Consider the following 24069-nt stretch of genomic DNA (forward strand, 5'->3'; position numbering starts at 1 on the left):
TTTGTCTTCTTTATTCTGCTGTTTATCTGTGATCTGTTTATCCTGCTACTTGTTCTTTATGATCAATACTTCCTGTCTCAGCCCTGGTCACACACCAGTGGGGAGAGGGAGAACTGGAGATAGTGTTACTCTCCAGGAAAGTGATGTGTGCAGTTTACCGTCACTAACTGCTATGTGGAGATTAAATACAGGGGGCAGGGAGGAGTGCTGGGTTCGGCACCTGCATTTAGCTACAAAGAAGATTGTTGCGGTGATCAAGGAAATTAGCCAGATCTGAAAGATATGTAAGCGGTAAAATTGTCAGGACTTGGGGATTGATTCCATGTAGATATGCGTGAGACCGGTTGTCAAGGATAATTGTCAGGTTTTAGGGCTTGAACAAATGGGTGGACAATGGTTCCATGTTAAAATGGGGAAAACGGGAGGAACTGAATTAGGCCAATGGGATGGGAAGTGATGGCAGAGCTCAGCTGTAGGGCACATTTAAGGACTATTTCTGACCTTTAACAGATGAAAGGCAAAAGAGATGGAACAGCAGAAGCTGACTGAGAAAGAGCAACACGAGAGCAGCCAAGAAACTGGAGTGTGCTTCTGGTGGAAGCTAAGGAATGGAAGTGGGACAGTGAAGTGTGTAGAAAACAGGTGGGAGATGAAGATGTATGTAGAAAGGTATCCATGGCATTTAGATGTGACCTTTTTGGTCCTGTGGTGGCACAAACTAGTTTGGGTTGACTGATCACTGAAGGAACGTGAGGGCTCGTCACTGGGAAGAAAGAGATCCCGGAAGTCAGGCTGTGGTGGAGAGTATAGAGGTGGGTGGCAGTCAGCTGGGGAAGAGAGGGGAGATGCCAGATCCTGACGGGGTTTAATTAAAGATGGACGAACAACTCTTATGCAGATGGAAAGTCTGAGCAGAGCAGGAGAAATGAGAGGTCGGGGAGAGCAGCTCCCAGGAGGCAGGAGGGAGCCAGAAAAGATGGGGAGTGCAGTTGTAGGTGGGTTTGTTCATATAATGAGACCACACTGAGGGTTTTTCAACTGATGGCTTTTCAGTGTCAAGTATGAGGCAAGATCATTGCTGAGGGAGGCTGGTGAGAAGGAGCAGGGGTGTTGAAAATAAAGAAGGAATGAAATAATCATCCTAGAGAGCAGGTGAAGAAGAGGCACATCTTGAGAGTGTGCCCCCATCTGCTTGCCTGCTTTTGAAGCTTTGGGATTGCTTTCTGGTCTTGATTGCATCTCCCCTGATAGAGTTAATTTCTGTTTCTTCCACTCTGGCTATATACCATGTAGTTCCTTCTTGATTTCCTCCTGTATCTTTAGTGGCCAAGCTTTCACTGTGAGCCCTAGACAGTTGTTGGTCCTCTTTCAAGGTTGGGGGCTGTGAGGGAAGCAGTATATGCTTGAGAGTTCGCTCTTTGGTCTGTTATTTACTAGTTGAGGGTACTTGGGAAGTTCCTTAACCTCCATTCTATTCTTCTGTAAAGTAGGTAGATGTAGTAGCCATGTTAGAGTAGGTTGATAGCTAGACTTAAGCAGGATGAGGGAGGGGGGACTTGGATCAGATGCTTGCTTACATGCTCCACATTCTGTGCAAGCTGTTCCCTTGGGATGTGGAGTGAGGGTATGGGTAATAGAATGGCCAAATCTTGCTGGTTCCAACATGCTGGAGAAATTGACCCAAACTTCACCCCAAAATCCATTAACATAGTAAAAATCACATGGCTCCATCATTAGTATAGTAAAAGTCATACCTCTCAGCGCCATGACAGTTCGGATGGGGACCAAATACAGTAAAAAAATCCCTCCTCCCAAAGTGAGGATGGAGCATGCCCCAACTCTGAGAAAACCATACCTGTTCCCTTTGGGACCTAATCTCAGTCAGTTTTCATCTCTGGATAAAAAAGGCTCCTTATTTTTCCCTCAGCGTGACCCCCTCTGGGTCTGCCCCTGCCCCAAATCTCAGGTGTGTACTCTTGCCTTTTTCTAAATTTCTCATTTTCCAATAAACTCTGAATGCTCAATGGCTTTATGCACCCATTCTTGAATTATTTCTCTCCACAAGACCAAAGAGCCATCTCCAGTGATACTAATAGGATCAACACACAGGTTTTTGTAAGGGTTAAATCAGGTAAAGCAAGTGGAGTAGCTGAACACTCCTTTCCTCTCTTCTGAAAAAGCCCCTCCCTCCCTTAGAGGAGAAATCCGTCTTTTCCCCAGTGTTCCCTGTATGAGGACCATCTACCAAGGTAGTTATTCCAGGCACAAAACCAACATGTCACTTTTGAAACCTCTTTCCCTGACCCCTGCCACCCCCCTACCTCCCCACCCAGAGCAGATCTATCAGTGAGTCCCATTCTGTTGACTTCCAGAACAGCCTAAGTGTGTCCTTCCTTACTACGTCCAAATGCAAGCCCCCATGATCTCTCCCACAGACATCTTTCAGTGGCCTCAGAACTGGTCTCCACAGCTTCAGACCTCCCAGTGGCTTCCCTTCACACTTAAAATCCAGACTTCCCTGGCCTCACCTTTCCCTAGAAAACCATCAGCTGTTTGGCCCTGCCTGTACCTCATACCCTATGCTCTCTAGCTGTCTTTGAGGTACTGAAACAAGTCACATTGTTCCTTGCTTTGGGACTTTGCATTAGTTGTTTTCTCTGTTTAAATATAACCTCCAACATGAGGCCCTATCTCATCACCCACATCTAAAGTAGCCATGTCTCTTTCTGTTTCAACACTTAAAATCCTTACATACCTCATTAAGTGACATCCTATTGGATATTTTTTGTCATCATCTCTCCCCATCACTAGAATATAAGCTCTGTCTGAGAGTAGAGACCTTTACTCCCCTCTCTACCTCTGTATGCCCAGTACTAGAATAGTGACCTACAGCTCTACTATTTAACAGCTGTCTGCCTGCCTAGTTACCTCACTGGCAAATTACCTAATCTTTCTGTGCCTTAAAGGTTCTCCATCCATAGAACTGGGATTATTAACAATTGTATTTTTCTCATATGTAAAGCGCTTAGAATGATGCCTGGTACCTGGCAAGCCCTCGATAAATAGTAGCTACTATTGTTATAGTTGGCACTGATGTTACTTGCTGAGGGAAGAAGGGATGTTAAAACTCCACCAAACAACTAGCTTAATTTTAAAAATTCAAAAAGCGTGAACAGGCTGTACAACATGGTACAAAAACCAAAAAGTTTTGTTTCCCAGTGCTGGTTCTCAGACACCCATTTCCCCACCCTGCACAAAGTCTAACTTACACCAGAGTTTGAAAGTCAAACATAGGACAACGGGTGGGTGCAATTGCTGAATTACTTATCACTCGCATCAGCTTGGGTCTCACTGACAAAGGCGAAGGTCTCCATTGCCCTTGATTTTCTGGGAAGAGGTTGTTTTACCGGAAGTGTGGAGAAAGATAAAGGGTGTGACTGGTTGTCATTCAGTATTATGTTAATTAGGCATGGCTGTTAAAAAAGTTTTTTAAAGGCTTGGCAAGGTGGTGGTGTGAGTAGGCAGCGGAAATCTCCTCCCAAAACCATATATATTTTTTTGAAAATACAACAAATACAACTATTCCTAAAAGAGAGACCAGATGAAACAGTACAACAGCCAGGTTACATCTACAACCTGTGAGAACCCAGCGCCTCACGAAGGGGGAGAAGAAGGCAACCGGCAAGCAGGAATGGACTTTGTTCTCCCAGCTGACACACATGCCAACTGCGCGCGACTATACCTCTATCACCATGAAAAGGCAGAAGAATTTGATCCAGACCAAAATCACAGGGACAACCCCTGAGAAGGAGCCTGGGGAGATAGACTTAACCAATCTTCCTGAGAAATAATTCAAAATAACGGTCATAACCATGCTGATGGAGCTGCAGAGAAATATGCAAGAGCTAACGGATAAACTTGGGAGGGAGAATACAGAAATAAAACAATCTCTGGAAGGACTTAAAAGCAGAATGGACGAGATGCAAGAGGCCATTAATGGAGTAGAAATCAGAGAACAGGAACACAGAGAAGCTGACGCAGAGAGAGATAAAAGGATCTCCAGGAATGAAAGAATATTAAGAGAACTGTGTGACCTATCCAAACGGAACAATATCCGTATTATAGGTGTACCAGAAGAAGAAGAAGAGAGAAAAAGGGGTAGAAAGTGTATTTGAAGAAATAATTGCTGAAAACTTCCCCAAACTTTGGGAGGAAATAGTTCATCAGACCACGGAAGCCCACAGAACTCCCAACAGAAGGGACCCAAGGAGGACAACACCAAGACACATAATAATTAAAATGGCAAAGATCAAGGACAAGGACAGAATATTAAAGGCAGCCAGAGAGAGAAAAAAGGTCACCTACAAAGGAAACCCCATCAGGCTATCATCAGACCTATCAGCAGAAACCTTACAGGACAGAAGAGAATGGCATGATTTATTTAATGCAATGAAACAGAAGGACCTTGAACCAAGGATACTGTACCCAGCATGATTATCATTTAAATATGGAGGAGGGATTAAACAATTCCCAGACAAGCAAAAGTTGAGGGAATTTGCCTCACACAAACCACCTCTACAGGGTATTTTAGAAGGACTGCTCTAGATGGAAGCACTCCTAAGGCTAAGTAGATGTCACCAGAGAAAATAAAATCACAGCAAAGAAAGCACCCCAACCAAATACTAACTAAAGGCAAAAAAATGAAATCAACTACCCACAAAAGCAGTCAAAGGAAACACAAAAGAACACAGAATAAACATATAAGAACACAGAATAAACACAGAAAAAACACCTAACATATAAGGAATGGAGAAGGAGGAATAAGAAGGGAGAGAAGTAAAGAATCACCAGACTGTGTTATAATAGCTCAATAAGCGAGTTAAGTTAGACAGTAAGATAGTAAAGAAGCTAACCTTGAACCTTTGGTAACCACGAATCTAAAGCCTGCAAATGGCAATAAGTACATATCTTTCAATAATCACCCTAAATGTAAATGGACTGAATGCACCAATCAAAAGACACAGAGTGATAGAATGGATAAAAAAGCAAGACCCATCTATATGCTGCTTACAAGAGACTCACCCCAAACCCAAAGACACGCACAGACTAAAAGTCAAGGGATGGGAAAAGATACTCCATGCAAACAACAGGGAGAATAAAGCAGGAGTCGCAGTGCTAGTATCAGACAAAATAGACTTCAAAACAAAGAAAGGAACAAGAGATAAAGGAGGACATTACATAATGATAAAGGGCTCAGTCCAACAAGAGGATATAACCATTATAAATATATATGCACCCCATACAGGAGCACCAACATACTGGAAACAAGTACTAACAGAATTAAAGGAGGAAATAGAATGCAATGCATTCATTCCAGGAGACTTCAACACACCACTCACTCCAAAGGATAGATCCACCAGACAGAAAATAAGTAAGGACAAAGAGGCACTGAACAACACACTAGAATGGCTGGACCTAATAGACATCTATAGAACTCTACACCCAAAAGCAACAGGATACACATTCTTCTCAAGTGCACATGGAACATTCTCCAGAATAGACCACATACTAGGCCACAAAAAGAGCCTCAGTAAATTCAAAAAGATTGAAATTCTACCAACCAACTTTTCAGACCCCAGAGGTATAAAACTAGAAATAAATTGTACAAAGAGAGCAAAAAGGCTCACAAACACATGGAGGCTTAAGAACATGCTTCTAAATAATCAGTGGATAAATGACCAAATTAAAATAGAGATCCAGCAATATATGGAAACAAATGACAATAACAACACAAAGCCCCAACTTCTGTGGGACGCAGCAAAAGCAGTCTTAAGAGGAAAGTATATAGCAATCCAGGCATATTTAAAGAAGGAAAAACAATCCCAAATGAATAGTCTAACATCACACTTATGTGAATTGGAAAAAGAAAAACAAATGAGGCCTAAAGTCAGCAGAAGCAGGGACATAATAAAGATCAGAGAAGAAATAAATAAAATTGAGAAGAATAAAACAATAGAAAAAATCAATGAAACCAAAAGCTGGTTCTTTGAGAAAATAAACAAAATAGATAAACCTCTAGCCAGACTGATTAAGAGAAAAAGAGAATTAACACACATCAACAGAATCAGAATCGAGAAAGGAAAAATCATGACGGACCCCACAGAAATACAAAGAATTATTAGAGAATACTATGAAAACCTATATGCAAACAAGCTGGAAAACCTAGAAGAAATGGACAACTTCCTAGAAAAATACAACCTTCCAAAACTGACCAAGGAAGAAACAGAAAATCTAAGCAGACCCATTACCAGCAACAAAATTGAAGCGGTTATCAAAAAACTACCCAAGAGCAAAACCCCCGGGGCCAGATGGATTTACCTTGGAATTTTATCAGACATATACAGAAGACATAGTACCCATTCTCCTTAAAGTTTTCCAAAAAATAGAAGAGGAGAGAATACATCCAAACTCATTCTGTGAAGCCAACATCACCCTAATACCAAAACCAGGCAAAGACCCCACCAAAAAAGAAAATTACAGACCAGTATCCCTCATGAACGTAGATGCAAAAATACTCAACAAAATATTAGCAAACTGAATTCAAAAATACATCAAAAGGATCATACACCATGACCAAGTGGGATTCATCCCAGGGATGTAAGGATGTTACAACATTTGAAAATCCATCAACATCATCGACCACATAAATAAAAAGAAGGACAAAAACCGCACGGTTATCTCCATAGATGCTGAAAAAGCATTTGACAAAATTCAACGTCCATTCATGATAAAAACTCAACAAAATGGGTATAGAGGCCAAGTACCTCGACATAATAAAGGCCATATATGAAATGCGAGAAGCTGAAAGCTTTTCCTCTGAGATCGGGAACAAGGCAGGGATGTCCACTCTCCCCACTGTTATTCAACATAGTACTGGAGGTCCTAGCCATGGCAATTAGACAAAACAAAGAAATACAAGGAATCCAGATCGGTAAAGAAGTTGTTTAACTGTCACTATTTGCAGATGACATGATATTGTACATAAAAATCCTTAAAGATTCCACTCCAAAACTACTGGAACTAATATCTGAATTCAGCAAAGTTGCAGGATACAAAATTAATACACAGAAATCTGTGGCTTTCCTATACACCAACAATGAACTGACAGAAAGAGAAATCAGGAAAACAATTCCATTCACAATGGCATCATAAAGAATAAAAAACCTAGGAATAAACCTAACCAAGGAAGTGAAAGACCTATACCCTGAAAACTACAAGACATTCTTAAGAGAAATTAAAGAAGACACTAACAAATGGAAATTCATCCCATGCTCTTGGCTAGGAAGAATTAATATAGTCAAAATGTCCATGCTGCCCAAAGCAATCAGATTCAGTGCAATCCCTATCAAATTACCAACAGCATTGCATTCTTCAACGAACTGGAACAAATAGTTCTAAAATTCATATGGAACCACCTAGGACCCCGAATAGCCAAAGCAATCCTGAGAAGGACGAATAAAGTGGGGGGGATCTCGCTCCCCAAGTTCAAGCTCTACTACAAAGCCACAGTAACCAAGGCAATTTGGTACTGGCACAAGAACAGAGGCACAGACCAGTGGAACAGTACAGAGACTCCAGACATTAACCCAAACACATATGGTCAATTAATATATGATAAAGGAGCCATGGACATACAATGGGGAAATGACAGCCTCTTCAACATTGGGTGCTAGCAAACTGGACAGATACATGTTAAGAGAATGAAACTGGATCACTGTCTAACCCCATACACAAAAGTAAATTCGAAATGTATCAAAGACCTGAATGTAAGTCATAAAACCATAAAACTCTTAGAAAAAAACATAGGCAGAAATCTCTTGGACATAAACATGAGCAACTTCTTCATGAGCATATCTCCCCGGGCAAGGGAAACAAAAGCAAAAATGAACAAGTGGGACTATATCAAGCTGAAAAGCTTTTGTACAGCAAAGGACACCATCAATAGAACAAAAAGGGATCCTGCAGTATGGGATAATATATTCATAAATGACAGATCCGATAAAGGGTTGACATCCAAAATATATATAGAGCTCATGCATGTCATCAAACAGAAAGCAAATAATCCAATTAAAAAATGGGCAGAGGAGCTAAACAGACAGTTCCCCAAAGAAGAAATTCAGATGGCCAATAGACATTTGAAAAGATACTCCACATCGCTTGTCATCAGAGAAATGCAAATTATAACCACAATGAGATATCACCTCACACCAGTAAGGATCACCACCATCCAAAAGACAAACAACAACAAATGTTGGCGAGGTTGTGGAGAAGAGGGAACCCTCCTACACTGGTGGTGGGAATGTAAACTAGTTCAACCATTGTGGAAAGCAATATGGTTCCTCAAAAAGCTCAAAATAGAAATACCATTTTGACCCAGGAATTCCACTTCTAGGAATTTACCCTAAGAATACAGCAGCTAAGTTTGAAAAAGACAGATGCACCCCTATGTTTATTGCAGCACTATTTACAATAGCCAAGAATTGGAAGCAACCTTAGTGTCCGTCAGTAGATGAATGGATAGAGAAGATGTGGTACATATACACAATGGAATATTATTCAGCCATAAGAAGAAAAGAAATCCTACCATTTGCAACAGCATGGATGGAGCTAGAGGGTATTATGCTCGGTGAAATAAGCCAGGCGGAGAAAAACAAGTACCAAATGATTTCAGTGATATGTGGAGTATAAGAACAAAGCAAAAACTGAAAGAACAAAACAGCAGCAGAATCAGAGAACCTGAGAATGGGCTAACAGTTACCAAAGGGAAAGGGACTGGGCAGGATGGTGGGAAGTGAAGGATAAGGAGGGGGGAAAAGAAAAGGGGATTACGATTAGTATGTATAATGTGGGGAGAGGCATGGGGAGGGCTGTGCAACACAGAGAAGACAAGTAGTGATTCTACAGCGTCTTAGTTCACTGATGGACAGTGACTGAAACGGGGTTTGTGGTGGGGAGTTGGTGAAGGGGGTAGCCTAGTAAACAATGTTCCTCATGTAATTGTCTATTAATGATACCAAAATTTTTTTAAAAAGTTTTTTAAAACTTTGAAGTTTTTAAAACTTTCCGTTTAAAACTTTATAAATCCCTTTTTCGTGATAGCATTTGGAAGACTGTATTGCAAAGCCTCTTTGATTTTCCAGTATAACCCGAAATAGAGACCCTATTTGACCCTCAGTAAGAAGTGCAGAACCTGTGGTTAAGACTATACTGTCAAGAATCACATCTAGTCAGTCATTAGAAAAATTTCTTCAACAGCATGCAGCACTTGAAACCAAGAGGAGCCTTGTCTCCTGAGCATGAAGCTCGCTGCTGGTGTTTCTGTTACCACCACTTGCCAGTATACCATCTGAGTGGTTTTTTTGCTTCTCTGGTATGATAGTAGAAAAGGTATTCAGGACCTGGTGAAACTTGTTAGTTTTTTTCCTTTATACGTAATGTTGTTGTTAGTTAGGTTTTCTGTGGTGTGGGAATGCTTGTTTTTCACGTATCTTGTTCTGATCAATGGGGTGTAGAGTAAAGGTATAGATAACTTAGGAATTATGTACAAAAGTGACTTAAAGTAGTTTGAAGACATAGTCGGCATGTTTTACAAATTATTTTCAAGGTGTTTCTTTTTTCCCCTTAGTGCTTATTCCTTTCAGTTATGTTGCTTTAGTTAACTGTAGTTATAAATCATCCTCTTTTGTCTGGTGTGCTGACTTTTTTTCCCTTTCATAATCTGAATATTAGGAAAGGAATATTTTCTTTGATTTTTGGACCTTACCTTTAAATTATACTTTATCTTTACACTGGGTCTCTTAATACATCAATGCCTGTCATTGCACATTGGGTTAGAAAAATCAGCAAAATCTGATTCTACTGACTCATATTACATCTAGTTCATTTTAGGTAAAAACACACTTCATTTCCTATTGAAAGTGTTAATGCCCTTGAAAACTTCCCTAAAACCTGGGAAACTGTGTATATTCAGCGAATTCAGTTCTCATGTCAGTGAGTAAAGCCACTGTTTTCTCTTTGCATTTTCACTTGTCTGTCACTAGCCCAGTCCCTGTTCTTAAAATTTGGATTAACTTTCTCCTAGCCTCACTTTTCCACCTGAGCTCATGGCTTAAAAACTCACTGCAAAGTCCTCAGGAAACATCTAGAACATGCTTCCTTGGGTGATGCTTAAAAAAAAAAAAAAAAGCCATGAGGTTATTTCAACCAGTGGAGTCAAAGATACATATTTTTGAAAGTTGCTAATCTGCCTTCAAAGTGTATCATAGTGTACACATTCTGCAATTTGCTTTTCCCATTTAACAGTGCTTCCTGTCCATCTCTAGGCCAACTGATAAAGAGATCTAAATCATTCATTTTAATAACTGCTTAATATTTTGACATATATTTGGTTCATAATTATGTATGTACCATAACTTATTCAGCTGTACTCCTATCAGACATTAAAATTTTTTTCTTGTTTGTATCACCAGAAACAATGCTTTGATAAAATATTTTGTAATGTATCTTTATGTAACAGGTTTTCTTATATTTCCAGTGGGATTTCAGAGTCAAACTTGTAATAGATATTGCCATATTGCTTTCCAAAAGCTTTATAACAGTTCACATTCCCAGCTGCATTTAAGAATGTCTGTTTTCTATCTCTTCTCCAGCACTGAATGTTTTCTCATTTTTTTTCAAGCTTCATAGGAAGTTTACCTTCTTTTCCACTCTTTTAACCCAGGTACCATGTTGTGTTGTTTTACTGAATATTGCAGAGTTGGGTGAGATACCCATCCTTCCTGTACATAGGTTATTTGTTGTATTCCCTTGTCGCCCTTCTGTCTTCCTACTTTCCCTCAAAGTTATCTAAGTTCCTTTCTCTTAGAAATTAATACTTTGTCTCCCCTCTGTGTTTAATGCAGTGAACAGCATTGCGAGTAATAAAAGCCTTCTGCAATTCTGAGCAGCAAGGCTGAGAAATTAGGATGAAGGGAGAGTATGGTATAGTGCATGGACTTTGGACTTTAGAGCCAGATTACTTTGTGACCCCTGGCAAATTGCTTAACCTCTCTATAACTCAGTTTCTCCATCCATAAAACAATAATAACAGTAGTTATCCTGTTGAACTGTTGTGAGGATTGACTTAGATGGGTGCCTGGCACACATCACTATTAATATCAGGTTTTGCCTCCCAAGAGGCCCAGGGGTTAGGTGAGTGACCCAAATGGAGGCCTCTGGCTAAGAAAGGGTGTTCATTAGGACTTCAACACTTGAACCCCGGTCTCTTGACCCTTTTGGTCAGTCTTTGATCAAAGCTACCTTTAGGCACTTCTTGGGAGACTTACTTTAGTCACTTTGATATCAGCCACAGCATGGGTACAATACTGGCCTGAAATAAATATTTGTTGAATGAATTAATGAAACGTTTTCTAATACCAGGAAGTCACCGAAGGGGTGTTTATGGAAGTTGTGGGGTTTAAAATGACCAACGGTAATGACCAGTTTTGTGCGATGGACACCTTTGCTTGGATTCATTCATTCAGTACTAGGTGCTTGGGATACTGTGGATACACAAAGCCATTTAAGTCTCGGCCCTTGTGAAATATAGTCTAGTGCAGGGGGCAGGCATTAATCAGATAATCACACAGAAAAGAAGTTTGACTCTGGTAAGGAGGTCAGGGAAGGTGTGGGTAAAATTGCAATATTTCCAGAATCCCTCGCCTGGCCTTAGTGCATCTCCATATCAGTAGGTGTTTCCAAGGGGTGAAGAGAAGTAGTCCGTGTCCATATCAGTAGGTAACCATGAGGGGAGCGAGGGCATATCTGCATAGGAGAGGTTGATTGGGGTCCCTTTTTTGTAGCTGGGTAGCAAGAGGCATGGGCAAGCAGAAGTGGACAAATGCTTGTAAGCAATGAACAGGTTTCTCCCACTTTATTTCTCCTTTTCACTGATTTTGGTTTCAAAGGTATTTTGCCCAGTCTGGGAAAATATCCTCCCCCACCCCCCGCCGGTGTTCACAGAATGATGCTCTGAGATACTGATACTTGGACGGATGTCTTAATGATGAATTGAAATTAAGTTGGGGAAGGGTGGGAGGAAAAGGCCTTGTGGCAAAAGGGAACATGACAAGTATGAGGACCTTTAAGTTCAGTATAGCTGCAGTGGGGGGAAATTTTGTACAAAATAAGGCTGGAGATGTAGGTGTGGGCTAGACCATGCAGGGCCTTATAAGTTCGTAGAGGTTTTGTGTTCAGCCCAGGAGCTGAGAAACTGTTGAGGCTTTAAGTACGGGAATGACGTATTGTCCTCCTTGTTTAAATCCATTTACTTAGGTAAGTAAAAATTACTTGATTTGGAAAATACAAAAGAACATTTATCTATCCGGTATTTTGATCACGGTATAAAGTTTAACAATAGGAAGCGCATTTCAGATGTCACTGTCTTTGGCTTTCGGTCAACATTTCACCACCCACTTTTTTCTTTTCCGTTTTTCTTGCTGAAAGCCTCCACGCTGCCTCCACCGGTCTAAACTGGGGCGTGTCCTGGCGCTGTGGCGCGCTTTGTGGTAGTCAGCGTTCTACCTACACCTGGCGCAGCGGATCTATCGCGGGAAACGGGATGGGGTTCGAAATAAGTGGCCTGTGATTGGCTGTTCAGCAACTGTATGTTAATTAAGTGAAGGCTTGAACTTACTTTGGAAAAACGAGAGGGTTCAAACCGATTTGTCGCGCTTTTTTTTTTTTTTAACATAAAGAGTCTTTAGAAAACATGTCAGCGTACATACAGGAAAAATAGTGCCTTGAGAAATACTCACCGTCAGTACAATATGAATGGGTTTCGCCCAGTTTGGAAAAGCAGAGCGCTTTTCGATAAGACTATACTTTCAGGGATCATTTCTATAGTTTGTTACTAGAGAACTTTCTCTGAACGTGTAGAGCACCCGAAACCACGAGGAGGAGGTACAGTGGTTTCTCCTGAGCGTGAAGTAGGCAGTGGGCGTTGTCCTTGCAGCAGCCCCATCGCCGTTGATGATCGTTCTCCTCTTCCTTCAGGAGAGTGAGAGGGAGGGATTGCAGTCTGAGTGGTTTCGTGTCTTTGGTGTTTTGAAGAAGAGCTAGATTTGAGCCGTTTGGCTCTTTCCGGTGTGTCTTGGGTTTTAAATTGTGGGTTTTTACAATTGTTTTAGGTCTGTGTTGTGGACTCTCATTACTTGGAAGATACAGGGAAGTTTTTTCTTGATTCCCAGTTTTGTTTTGGTGCTTGTTGTTTGTATCTTGAGTTTCCTTTGTTCACTTTTCTTGAAACGTTTGAGGTAGGTTCTTTCGTTTTTTTCATTGTCAAGTCTGTGAGTGATCATAGAGGCAGAGTGAGTCTTGTTCCTCACCATCGCAAAGTATTATTAACCCCCCTAACCTTATATTATGCCTTCGGAAGGTTGAGAACTATTTCAGTCCATTTTTTCTTAATACAGTTTCCTTCATATGCCTTTGTTGAATAGATGCTAGTTGCCTCCTAGTTGATCTGTATCCTTTGTGTTTGTGTGGCTAAGGAAGGCTTTCTTTTTCCTTTTTTTGTTAAGTACAATAGTAATATTTGAAAGTACTGTATAAAGGAATTGTAACTTTTTCTTATGAGTTTCCCTAGTTTTATCATAGGTAATACCCTGATATTTGCATTGATCCCGGTACTTGCTTTGCAGGAATTTATGTCGATGCTGCTAACTCCCTGGGCCAGACTGCGCTTTTCGTTGCGGCACTATTAGGCCTTAGAAAGTTAGTTGATGTTCTGGTGGATTATGGATCAGATCCAAATCAGTAAGTAAATAACATCTGTATCTCGAAAATAAATAATACGCTCTGAAGATGAATTGGGGCATTCGGAAAATAATTTGATGAAATATTAAAGGAACCTTCACTATATTAAGGAAATACAGTTGTGTACGTATGTTGAAACATACTTTTAATTGCTAACAAAAAGTTTTCTCAGCAGTTTTACTAGGCCCTCTGAAGTAAATGGAACTTGCTAGTCATTAAGTAATTAGTCATTAACAGCACAGTCTGCATATTTCCACTCCAAGTTATAATTTGTATGATTTGCTTATGCAATTTAACATACTCTGCAACCAAGTTCTTTTCACTAATGAATATCCTTGGCTTCATTTTGTTAGGAAGACTTTTGCCTGGCTCTTGTGGTTTAAAAGAATCTGCTGAATCCAATAGTTCCTCCATCCAAATTTTGATATGGAACAGCAGCAACACACTGTAGTGAATCAGCTACCCATGAACATCCCATGGATAACACTTTTGCTATTCCCAAGGCCTTCCCAGCCACCTGCTTGCTCAGTCCTTGACAGGGAGGGGACAGCAAATATTTTTACAGCTCAAATTTCACAGAACCAGAACCAGAAAAAGTTATGAGCACTTACATGATTCCAGCTAATTTTTACAGGAAACTCTAGATTGTGAACAGTCATAAATAGCTTTCCCATCTTACATAAAGGAGACCTTGCTTAATGTACTTAAAGAAATATTGATATCCATAGATTTGGTATTTTTTTGTTATAAGATTGCAAGATTGTTTTTTGTTACAAGATTTCTCCCACTTGCTGTAAGTGGGTGGGAGAAAACTTGGAAGCTTGCAAAAGTGTAGAGGAAAAAAGACAATCAGTATGTGAATTTTATAATCCAAATATAAATAACACAGTGAACATTTTGATGTGTTTCCTTCCTGAATTTTTCTGGACTCCCATACACTCTTGTGTCTCTGCAGTGTTAATGTTTTAATTTTAAAGTTTGGAAAGAAAGGGCTAGCTCACCTGATGTTTGCAAGTTAATAGCTTTGTAGGGAGGCCGTATTGGGACCCCCTGGAGTTTCTCAGCAGAAATGCAACAGTTTCCAGTTATCTGCAGTTTCATCTGTTTTCTGGAGGCTTAGAGCTGGGTTCTTTAAAGATCAAATCATTCAAACCTTTAATATTCTAAGTTAGGCAACTGAGGCCTAGAGAGTTGAAGTAGCTGGCCCATAATGGTGCATTATGTTAATAATAAAGCTGAGACCAGGAACCCAGCCCTTGAAGAACCTAGAATTTGACATTCCCTTTTTACAATTCCCTATGATGCCAGGGGGAGGTGGGAAGGACATTGTCAAGGGAAGAAAGGCAAACCCCACGGCTTCTTACTTTGTGATAGTTGTGGTAGGACCATTTCCACATGACTAAAAATATCTTCTGATCAAGGTGAAGGGGAAGTTTCTGGGAGGAGGTTGTATTCCTGAGTACTCAGTGGAAATGCTGTTATAATCTGGGCCTACTGATGTCACAAAGTCAGATGCCTGTGGGACCAAGTGGGGTGAGTAGGTCAAGCTCTATCTAAGGAGGGTCAGGCATCTGCTGCTTCTGGGAAGGAAGGGGAGCCAGGGAGGCTGGATCTTCCAAATTTCCAAGAGGCTGGAAATCTCAATTTTTGATGTGAAATCTCTCAAATGTTAAATATTGTGCATTATTTAAATTCCTTTTTTTTTTTTTTAAACACTGTGGACCAAATAAAACATACCTCTAGATAGCCAGATCGATCAGTCTTGTAGGCCTTCAGATTAAATCTCCAGGAGGATGTTATGGTTCCCACAGTGCAATGTGCTGGACTGTTTATCTGAGCCAGCATTAGCAGAGGGCTCATAGTGAGATATTCCAGTGATTTCCAGATGCCCTGGTGCAGGCCAGCCTCTTTGGCAGCACCTGAGGCACTTGTAAAAAGTATATATTCCTGGGCCCCGTGCTTGCAGATTCTGATTCAGTCTGGTGTATAGTCTGAGAATCTATATTTTTGGCGAGTATACCAGTGGCTCATTAAGTGAATTATGATACTTACATTGGAATTCTATGACGTGATTAACTGAGGTGGCTTATATGTTTATCACGTGGAAATTTCTCCCAGATACACTGTGAAGTGAAAAAATTTAGATGCAGAACAGTTTATATAGCGTATTCTTATTGCTACTTGTGTATGCACAGAGCATTTCTGGAAGGATACAAAAACTTACAAGAGTACATGCCTCTGGGCAAGAAGACTCTGAAGTTGGGAGTCTTCTCTTTTCCTTCTTCATTTTATTTCTTCTCTTTCCCCTTCTTCTGCCACTTGTGTTTCTTTTTCAATTAAAGAGGACAAGCTCTCCAGGTGATCCTGATTTACAACCGGGTTAGGAAACCATGGTTACATATCGTACCTCACTGTATCCTGGACGCAACAAAGCCATCATTTCACATCTCAGATTGTTTATGAGCTTTGGTTAAATTCTTCTGAGTTGTAGATTCTTGACCAAATTGCTGATGCCAAGGTTTTGTGGGCCTCAGCCATAGGGTTTGGGAGAGCAAGACATTCTCACATGACCCATCTTCAGCAGCCTGACTCGGAGACACTAAGACACGGGTAAATTGTGTCAGGGCAGCCAGTATCAAGGGGGCAGTGAGGGAAAGAACACCCGATTTGGAACCAGACCTCTGTCTGGGTATGAGTCTCAGATTTGCCCTTTTGATTCATCATCTATAAATTGGGAAATGATACCACCTTGAAGACCAGGGGCCCCACAAATGGTGGTATTAGAATCCTCATCACTGAAGGTCACTTTCTGGAAAGGGAGTGTGTGTCACCCACTGGCTCGCCCTCCCCATGCTGTGGGCACTCATTCCACCACCCCTTCCAGCCGCTGCTTTGATGGGAGCACCCCTGTCCATGCAGCAGCCTTTTCAGGCAATCAGTGGATCCTCAGCAAACTGCTGGATGCAGGGGGTGACCTTCGACTCCACGACGAGAAGGGTCAAAACCCACAGATCTGGGCTCTGTCAGGAGGGAAAGAGCGCAGCACTGCGGTAAGGACCCCCACCCCCCACCCCCCGCGGCTATGGCCCTGCATGTAGGGTGCTAAGCTGGAACTCAGGAACCCCGGGGCCAGTGGCCAGCTCCAGGGATGGCACAGGGCTTGCCGTGGCCTTGCCATTTTGCCATTGGGAGTGGACATGCAGCACTGGGTTGCAGCAAGTTAACCAGTGGTAAAACCTCAGGCAATTCTAGTGAAACTTTCTGGTCATTCATTCAATGGGGAGGAAGAACATTTACAATTTTGCCCAACCCTTAATTAGCACTTAATGCATGCACGTCAGATGTTCTGAATTAAATTGTTAAATGTTAACTAATTTAATCTTCATGGCAACCTTCTCAGGAAGGGACTGTTATTATCCCCCATTTTTACAGATGGGGAAACCGAAGCCCACTGACATTAACTTGCTGAGGTCACACACTGACTACCAAGTGTGATGTATTCTAATGAGGACTAAAAAGCATAACAAATGTGAAGCCCAACGACATGCACAGTCCTGGGCACCTGGAAGGAAGGGGGAGGTGGGCAGAGTCCTCTCTTTCCTCCCTCTGGTTCTCCTGTTCATTAGCTGTTGGGCCTTGGACAAGTGATTTCACTTCTTCAGCCCTAGTTTCCTTATCTGTTGAAGGAGGGAGTTGGAGAAAATTATTGTCAAAACATCTCCCTCATAACATTTCATACCTTTACAAAATCACTTGGGCCCTTCTCTTTCCAGAGATTTCCCTCCCTGTGGCTTCGAGTCCTCAGACCCTTCCAATGCCAGTGAAGGCCAGGTAGCCCCTAGCTGCGCCAGCACTGAGCATCTCTGGTGTGTTGCAGATGGTGGAGTTCATGCAGCGCTGCACCTCCCACATGCAGGCCATCATCCAGGGTTTCTCCTGTGACCTCCTGAAGAAGATTGACTCCCCTCGGCAGCTCATCTGCAGCCTGCCCCGGTTTGGGGGCCTTGTGCAGGGGTGAGTGCTGCCTTGAGCAGAGTGGGATGTTCTGCATCACCCCAGCCTTCCTCATCGGAATGTGGGCCACCTTGGTCCTCCTCCATGTCCTTCCCCTCCAGCAGCTGGCCCACCTAAATTGGTAGGTATGAAGGAGAGGATGTGGCCACAGAGGAGCCTTCAGCTGTCTCCGCCCTGCCCTAGGAACATCGGAGGGAAATGAGTTCTAGGCTCCAGGGGGAACCATCCCAGGGTCAGCAGAGAAGGAACTTTTCAGGTATGAGGAGCCCAGGGAGCAGCTAGCTGGCTCTTGTCATCTCCTGAACCATGGAAAGAGTGTTTCTTTATTACTAAGGTTGCAAAAACCACAAATGCTTAATTTACTGTTCCTCTGGCTATTTTAAGCTGTGTAAGAGACTTGTTGCTAGCAGGGTGGGCACTCCACCAGCCCCATCATAGCTACAGGAGGTGGGCCCAAGCTCAGGGACAGTTCTTTTAAATTTGGGGACTTTTTTGACTTAGGGTGTGTATGTGGATGATCCTTCCTATTTTTATTTTCTCTGATGACATCTTTCCATAATCAGGGTTGCTAGACTTGTCGTGCTCTCACAGGGCTGTCCTTCCGTGCATGTCGAATCCTGGTTTTCATTGGATGACCTGGATGCCACCAGAGCAGGAGGAGTTCATGATTCCTCCCTTCAAGTACTTGTTACTCTGAACTGCTCTCCAGGCTGCCACTCTTGCGTGTCTTGGTTCTTTACTCAGCATCCAGAATGACCTTTGACCTTTTAAAAATGGAAATTAGCTTGTGCCCCTCTGCTAAAAACCCTTTAGGGCATTCTCCATGGCTGTCAGGATCACCTCCCAAGTACTTCACCTGGCCTTGGAGGCCTGCTTGGTCCAGCTCCTCCCACCTCTCTCACCTCCTCACCTGCTGCTGCTCCTCCCCTTGTATAAAGTTGGGAGACTTGTTGCAGTTTGTAGTTATTTTATTTATATACTTTGTTTTTCTGACTAGACTGTGAACGCCAAGAGGGCAGGGCCTGTGTCTGTCTTGCTCATCGGCAGCCCTTCACTGCCTGATGTGTGGTAGGGCTGAGTACGAGGCCTGGGGATATGTGGGCCAGCCTGAGAGGGAAACCCAAGTTTAAGTGTTGATAAACTTAAAGATTTCAATGACTAGTCTAGACATACCATCTCTTTTCTAATGAGATGAAACATTATTCTTGTTAGGTGGTTGGACCATACAATGCTTAATAGAAAATAGGATGGAAGTGCATCCCCCCACTCCCTTTGTAATGTAAGGAAACCATATGAATCCTTGAAATAAGAATTGTCCTCAGACCTGTGAGTGGTGCCATGTCAGGTAAGATTCCTCACAGGTGTGTTTACACAGAGCTCAGTTTGGGGAAAGAAAACAAAAGCACCTAATTGAGAAGAACAGATGGTTCTGTGGTTGTAGATAACCGGAGTCAGTTTTTTCTCCCTCCACCCAGCTGAGTTTAGTTACATCTGTTCATGAAGAGTGGGTATGTGGGGCCTGAGAAATGTAGGTTGGTCTGACTTTCAAGTGTCTTCCATGTCCCTGTTACAGAACAGCCAGCTCCTTTGTTTAAGCAGAACCCCTACCCACCAAAGAGCCACCACACCACCAAAGAGGCCCCCAGGTGGGAAGGGGGACCTGTCAGTGATACCCTTCTGTTCCCCTGCTGCTGGGGAGTCCCACCCCCACTGTCAGCTCCAAATCTGCTCCCCTGGGCAGGAAATGGTCCCCTGTCTCCCGGATCTTGGAGGCCTAAGCATATAGGCTGTGTTTCTGGAGGAGATGGAGGATATAGTGTAAGAAAGGAGCCTGTCCACTGGATTATGGCGACCAGATAGCTTATCCTCCATACTGGGTGGTTTGGAGAGAGAAAGGGATGCTATCACTAATGATGCCAGAGTACCAGATGTAAATTGGGGTGTCCTAGTTTCCCTCAGTCCAGACTGTGGAGTCTTCACTTAAATACCACAGTGACTTAAAGTGGGGAAGGAACACCTGGCCATAATGGGTTGCAGAGGCAGGAGAGCCTAAAAGTACTTCCGAAAGCAGAAGTAAAGCATTCAGATCTGTTCATGAAGAGTAGGTACGTGGGGCCTCACAGACCAGATGTGGGGTGGGGCTGAGTATACATGTCACCCTCAGCTCCTTTGCCATTTGCCAAGGAAGGGAAAGTGGCTCCACCATAGCAAAATGTCTTTTTCCTTCAGTTTGAGCCAAAACCACTCAGTCAGCCAGCATTAACTGAGCAGCTGCTGCATGCATGGCACCATGTCAGGCCTGGGAGCCAAAGAAATATAAGCCCCTCCTTTCAAATCACCTCCAGTTAATGGGGGCTCTGGTGTGCAAGTGGTGGTTTGAGTGTGTATGTGGGAAACACAGTGACTGGAAGGTCAATATCAGGGCCCGGTCCCTGCTGCAGCCCTGTGACCCACAGCCAGTAGATTTCCTCTCTCTGGACTCCATTTTTCCCATCTATAAAATTTAGAAGTTACACAAGATCTGTTTTATGTGTCTTTCCGACTTTGATCATCTGAGTCCACACTCCCACCAAACTTAGCAGCTTTAAGCAACAATAAATATTTGTGTCAAACAATTTCAGTGGATCAGGACTCAGGAACTGGCTTTGCTGGGTGATTCTGGCTCAATTTTTCATGAAGTTGCAGTCAAGATGTTGGGGTTGCAGTTATCTGAAGGCTTGACTGGGCCTGGAAGATCCAGTTGCAAGGTGGCATACTCACAAGGCTGGCAGATTGGTGCTGGCTGCTGGGCTTTTCCATAGGGCTGCTGGAATATCCTCACAGCATGGCAGCTGGCTTCCTCCAGACCATGTGATCCAAGAGGGATCTAGGCAGAAGCCCTAGCCTTGGAAATCAAACATGCTGTCATTTCTGCAGTGTCCTGTTGGGTTAACAGATCAGCCCTCTCTGACCTGTTAGGGGCTTCACAAGGGCATGAATACCACTCATGGAGGTGGGGATCACAGGGTCCCTCTCAGAGGCTGGCTATTGTGTCATCTCTCATTCCATGATGAAAAATCAAGTAGTAAAGACAAAACTACTACACATTCTGACAGCTTGGTTCAGCATTGTTCTTCTGGGTATGGGTGGTTAATTCTTACCTTTTTTTCTTCTTTTAAATACTTTTAGAAACCCTAATGGCTCTCCTAACCGACTGCTTAAAGCTGGAGTCATTTCTACCCAAAATATCTACAGCTTTGGCTTTGGGAAGGTAAGAGGTTGCCCCTGACAGCCAGCATTTGCCGGACTAATTGAAGTATCACCTGCCCACGGCTCTGGCCCCATCTCCCATGACTTTGTCCAATTCTTCCTTCCCTATCTTCTCCAAAGTATTAATTTTTTTTCTTTACTACTTTACTCCTTTTTTTTTAGTGTTCCTCTCCTTATTAAAATGGTGAAAATCCTGGAGAGTTCCCCTGTACAACCTTGGGCTATATTTGGGGAGTTTAGAGAATGATCGTTTAATTCCCATCAAGGGCCCCAGACATGTTCCCTCTGAAGAGAAGTGGACAGCTGCGCTGACCACGTGGGTCCTACTTGTGGCTGACCTTGCCCTCCACAAGTTGATGAGCATTGTTGGAATGCCATGAAGGAATTGAGATTTTTAAACTGAGAAATGTTCTGAGAGAAAATAGCCCCTTTGGGGTTCTTGATTCCATCCATTACAGAAAACTGTTGGGAAACCTTGCTGAGTGGCTGCGTGATGTTTGCCAGCAGCTCAGCCCCCACCCCTGTGTCTCTTGGTTGTGCAGAGGCAGGCCGGTGGGGGCCGGGGCAAAGGGAATATGGGTTTTGGCTGCACAGAAGCAACCCAGCCCAGTGCTTCAGGCAAGCATCTGACCTCCTTCTGTGAGCCCTGGTTTCCTGACTAGTAAAAGGGTAAGAATATTACAACCTTGCAGGTTTCTAGGAAGGTTAAAGATAATATAACGAATAATGTCCACTGTATAGCGGTATCCAGCAGGTTAGTAAACAGCAGCTGTCATTATTTGTAGCTGGCCGATAAGATTGAGGAGATATTTTACTTTGCCTCTTTTCTGCCCACAATTTGAAGCTCTGCTTTGCTTTCAGTTTTATCTCACAGGGGGTACACAGCTGGCTTATCTAGGATGTCTTCCAGTAATTGGAGAGAAGGAAGTGATTCAAGCTGATGATGAACCTACCTTCTCTTTCTTCAGTGGCCCTTACACGGTCATGACCAAGTAAGCAGAGGCTGGCCAGTGGGAGGTCTGATTTAGTGCCATGGAACGAATGGGCTTCACGTGACTTCCTTACATGTGGAGGGTTTCTACCTAAACACAAGGAAACACTGAAGAATGTATGTCTAAATGAAGATTTCTCCACCTGGACAACTTTGACATTTTTGGCTGGATATCCTAGTGGGAGTTGGGGGGAGCCGTCGTGTACCCTGTAGGATGTTTAGGAGCGTCCCTGGTCTCTCCTCATTAGATGCCAGTGGCAGCCCCCCAGTGCCCCCACTCCCACCCACCACAACTGTGATTGTGACAACCAGAATGTTTCCACATATGCCAATGGTCCTTCTCTGAGGACGACTTCTTGACAAGATGACTCCTGACAGTGGATAGAGGCAGCTTAGTGGTGATTGCCTGTGATCCCTGTAGAGCAAAGGGTACTGAGGGCCCTGTAGGAGTGGAGCAGGCATCCGGGCAGTTCTCAGCAGCCAGCCACAGCAGAGGCAGCAGTGACTGCATATGGCTATGACAGATGTCCCTACAGTGTTCTCAGTCCCCAGAGACCTGGCCCCTGTGGGGTCACAGCAGTTGTCCTGGCCAAGGTCGCTTGGCCTCCTTGAACCTGGATGCTTCTTCCCTGCTTAGAAGAAACATCTTTCCAAAAAGGCCTCTGCCAGACACTCAGGGTCCCTCCATTTGCAAAAGACAGGTTCCTTGCTTTCCTGCCTGTGCCACAGATCCGTTGTCAGGTCCCCTCTCCCTGTCCCACTGCAAGTCACCAGCCCAAGTCACTGGCCTCTTAACTGGCCCTCCATTCTCCAGACCACCCCTTCCTGCTGTTCCCCACACTGCTGATACAGTTGTCCCTCTAAAATACAAACCCAACAGAGCCACTCCCTCCCTGAAATGCTTCAGTGAAATCCTTCAGTGACTTCCTTCCACCTATGCTAAGTTGCCCAGGATGCATTAGGACCTGGGGTGAGGGGGAGGGAGGACTCAAAGTGTCCCATGTGGCTGTGTAACACTCGATGCTGTGTAAACACCACTTCTGTGCCTCTGGCTGGGAGAGGTCCGTATCTCAGAAGTAGCTGCTCACCCCCATCTGCTTGAACTCTCCTGCCCTTATAGCCTGGTGTGGAATGGGAACAGGGTCACAGTGAAGGGGCTGAACCTCCCCACCCACTCGCACTGCAGCAGGCTGCGGCTCGCCGACTTACTAATTGCTGAGCAGGAGCACAGCAGGTGAGAAGGAAGCTCAAGGACCTGGGCATGTTGCAGTCCTGGTTCAGGCTGTGCTGTCTTCTGGGGTGTGGAGATCAGGTTCTCTCAGCCTCAGGATTTCCTGACTGTTGAAATCCATGGATTTCCAAGGGCTACTGCAAGAGAGAAAAAGGAGTTAATTAATAGATTGAGGGGTGGGGATGATGGTGGCAAGGAGCTCAGTGCAGTCAGCTGATTGACTTCCCATAACCCATTCACATAGCATGGCCGTGCATGAGACTCACAGGTCTGTGGAGCCGTGTCTCTGCCACTGAGGGCATGCCCATGTCTCAGTACCTTAGGTTTCCTGTGGCTCCAGGGATAGTCGGTCAGCTCATGCTGAGGCAGGAGCTTCATGATTTCACAGCGGGGCTGCTGAGGCCTTGGAGTGGACCCAGGTTCCTGAGGAGGCCACTCAGCTCCTGCAGGAGGTGTATCAGGGGCCAGACCCTTCCTTTGGGGGAAGTCAGTCTAAAGGGGCCCCAGGAGGCTGGAAGGACTTAAGACACAGTGTGAACTTGAACATGAGACCGCGGGGGTGTGTGGTCTAGGGAAGTGTCTGACACCTCCCTGTCCTTGGTTTCCTCATTTCCAAAACGAGTAGTTGATATCTTTCTTACAGGTGGTTGTTGGGATGGAGATGGTCAGTGTAAAGTGTCTTGATCAGTAGCTCTTAGTGACATTGGCACTGATGACTCTAAGCCCTCAG

At 43.5% G+C, this 24069-nt stretch overlaps 1 protein-coding gene, 1 non-coding gene and 1 pseudogene across 2 annotated transcripts in view; all 3 read left to right on the forward strand.

Annotated features, from left to right (window-relative positions):
• LOC140849100 (DNA ligase 3-like) overlaps nucleotides 1-24069 on the forward strand; it is an 854661-nt pseudogene that overhangs the window by 186126 nt on the left and 644466 nt on the right.
• The window catches only part of LOC108404263 (inactive serine/threonine-protein kinase TEX14), a 116903-nt gene that overhangs the window by 42276 nt on the left and 50558 nt on the right, over nucleotides 1-24069 (forward strand). The window contains exons 5-10 of the mRNA XM_073236211.1: nucleotides 13740-13854; nucleotides 16739-16904; nucleotides 17732-17868; nucleotides 21037-21118; nucleotides 21979-22109; nucleotides 23229-23342. Coding sequence (XP_073092312.1) covers nucleotides 13740-13854; nucleotides 16739-16904; nucleotides 17732-17868; nucleotides 21037-21118; nucleotides 21979-22109; nucleotides 23229-23342 — 745 coding nt within the window. The remainder of the gene's footprint in view (nucleotides 1-13739; nucleotides 13855-16738; nucleotides 16905-17731; nucleotides 17869-21036; nucleotides 21119-21978; nucleotides 22110-23228; nucleotides 23343-24069) is intronic.
• Nucleotides 12912-13126, forward strand: LOC140849322 (small nucleolar RNA U3). Its single transcript, XR_012131066.1, has one exon. It is a non-coding gene; the product is annotated as a small nucleolar RNA U3 (small nucleolar RNA).

Source organism: Manis javanica, chromosome 4, assembly GCF_040802235.1.
Source record: "Manis javanica isolate MJ-LG chromosome 4, MJ_LKY, whole genome shotgun sequence".
In the NCBI taxonomy this organism is placed as follows: Eukaryota; Metazoa; Chordata; class Mammalia; order Pholidota; family Manidae; genus Manis; species Manis javanica.